The following is a 2,484-nucleotide window of genomic DNA, read 5'->3' on the forward strand; positions in this document are numbered from 1 at the left end:
GATAGAGAATCAACATAAGGACCTGATACCCTTGTGTTTCCCTAACAGCAGTACGAAGTCAACTGTCTACAGCTAGAAATTGACTGCCTACACTGTACATAAAAACGATGTAGCACAGTTCTACAGTCACTTCTCATTTGACCTACCAAGTGATTACATCATTCAAGTGATGTCTTCTATGTTGTATTAACAAAGTGCATTACAACAAAACATTACTTGAACACATTGATAATTCATTCAAGCATTCAAGCATCTAACATTCAAGCATTCAACTCTCAAGTGCATCAAGAACAAAGTTTAACACTACTACAGACCAGTTCCTAGAGCTAGTATTTTGTATGTCCTTAGTTGAGTTGTAACTTTGTGATTGTTCTTCATTGAAATTCCTACTTTGCTTATCTAGAAGCGTTACTTAGGAACCTCCTGCAAAACCATAAACCCTTAGTGTTTGTGTCGTGACTAGAATTAGTCATGAGTTAAAGTCTTTGTAATAGGTGTATTGCAAAGTGGCTTGTAATAGGTGTATTACAAGTTAGTAAGGGATTAGGAGGTGGGTGGGGATCAAGAGAAGCAAGGCCGGGCACATCATACTCTTCAGGGATTGTGTCATGTCAATTTTCATAGTGAATTTCTTGCGTATCCACCCTGAAAGCGAGAGCTCGAGGCGGTGGGAAAGGAGAATCAACAAGATAGGATGCTCTGTCCCAACTAACAAGAGTAGGAAGATTCCAGCTTTGAATCTTGTGCTTGACGGTGATCATTTCTGCCACGTCGTAACAGTCTTTAGTGCTTTCTGTTTCAATGGTTTGGAACCCTTCTTACTTTCTTTATTATATCGGGGAATTTTTGCTCTTGGTCCGCTAACTCCATAAAGGGCTGGTGGGTGGGGGTAGAGCCTCTAGCGCCAATGTCGATGAATCAAAGGTGTCTGTTTATGGTATGGAATAGGAAGAGCAAGAATGGAACCGCTATCGCTTGTCCTATCATCCGCGATGAGCTTCTTTCATTCGTCAGTATGGGGTAGGTAGAGTCCTTTGCTCGTATGCTTGGCATTACTATAGTCGCACCAGTCTTCCTTCCTTTTTAGTGCACATGAAACGGAAACCCTAATAGAGACTACCCACACGGTGATCAAAACTCTTCCTTCTCTGCTTCACTGTCAATTGATTGGCGCATGAACGAAGCTGTAACGGAGCATGTACGCGACGATCAAACACGGCTGCTTATTTGCTTACTGTTTTATTAGCATTCTTAGTAGAAACTCATAGAGAACCTGGTCTCTATATTGGACTCATATATTCTATCAATTGATATCAGAGCAGGTTCTTTCTATCAGGATAACACCTAGAAAGGATCCTTCTGGCTGCTCATCCAAATTTTGAAGAAGGTCAGCTACGTATAGACCACCCAGGTTCAATGGGAAATACTATGGATGGTGGAAGATAAGAATGCATGATTTTATCATGGTAGAAGATTCTGAGTTGTGGGATGTTATATGTGATGATCCTTATGTCCCAACAAAGAAGGTCGGAGACCCTCCAGTAATAACGCCAAAGACTAGGAAAGAATACAACGATGCAGATAGGAAAGTTGTGGAGAAAATTTTTCGAGCCAAGAAAATTTTGGTATGTGGCATAGGACCTGATGAATACAACAGGATCTCAGCTTGTCAATCCGCCAAGGAAATATGGGAAGCTTTGCAAATAGCACATGAGGGGACCACTCAAGTAAAGCAATCTAAGATTGATATGCTCACCACTGAGTATGAGCTCTTCAGGATGAAAGTCGATGAATCTATTCAAGACATGCACACAAGATTCACTTCCATCATAAATGAGCTACACTCGCTCGGTGAAATCATTCCTAGGAACAAGCTCGTGAGAAAAATTCTTAGTGTTCTGCCTAGTTCATGGGAGAGTAAAGTGAATGACATTACTAAAGCAAAGGATCTGTAGGCCCTAACTATATATAAGTTGGTTGGAAATCTTAAAACTTACGAAATAAAGAAGAAGGACAGTGAAAGAAGAGAGCCAAAGAAGGAAAAGAACCTGGTGCTCAAAGCTGAAGGCAATGACTCAAGTGAGGAGGACTGTGACATGGCTAACCTAACCAAAATATTTCAGAAAATGGTCAGAAGGAATGGGGGGATACCAAAGAGAGGCAGTTCCAGCAGACCAAAGAATTATGACCTTTGTCATAAATGTGGAAAGCCAAGGCACTTTATAATAGATTGTCCTCTCCTGAAGCAAGAACACTTCAAGTACAACCCTGATAAAGTAACCAAGAGGAACACGGTTCCTGACAAATGCTTCAAAAGAAAAATGCCACTAATAACATTGTGAAGCAAGCTCTTGTAGCATTGTAAAGACCCGACCGGTCGTTTCATGAGTTACCACTCTGTTTTCCCCATTTCTATTTATTTATATGTTATTCAGCTGTATTTCATCGTATCGCATTGGTTGGTTTGGGTTCGAAGTGGTTTTA

The 2,484-nt window shown here is 40.7% G+C and overlaps 1 protein-coding gene across 1 annotated transcript; it reads left to right on the forward strand.

The window, feature by feature from the left end:
* Positions 1–1,448: 1,448 nt before the first annotated feature.
* LOC138876148 (uncharacterized) lies at positions 1,449–1,955 on the forward strand. Its single transcript, XM_070155049.1, has one exon. The coding sequence runs from the start codon at positions 1,449–1,451 to the stop codon at positions 1,953–1,955; it is 507 nt and encodes a 168-aa protein (XP_070011150.1).
* Positions 1,956–2,484: the final 529 nt, after the last annotated feature.

Source organism: Nicotiana sylvestris, chromosome 8, assembly GCF_000393655.2.
Source record: "Nicotiana sylvestris chromosome 8, ASM39365v2, whole genome shotgun sequence".
In the NCBI taxonomy this organism is placed as follows: domain Eukaryota; kingdom Viridiplantae; phylum Streptophyta; class Magnoliopsida; order Solanales; family Solanaceae; genus Nicotiana; species Nicotiana sylvestris.

Excerpts from the sequence above, each read along its gene's own strand:
- LOC138876148 (XM_070155049.1), top strand. The coding sequence starts at position 1,449 with ATGCATGATTTTATCATGGTAGAAGATTCTGAGTTGTGGGATGTTATA.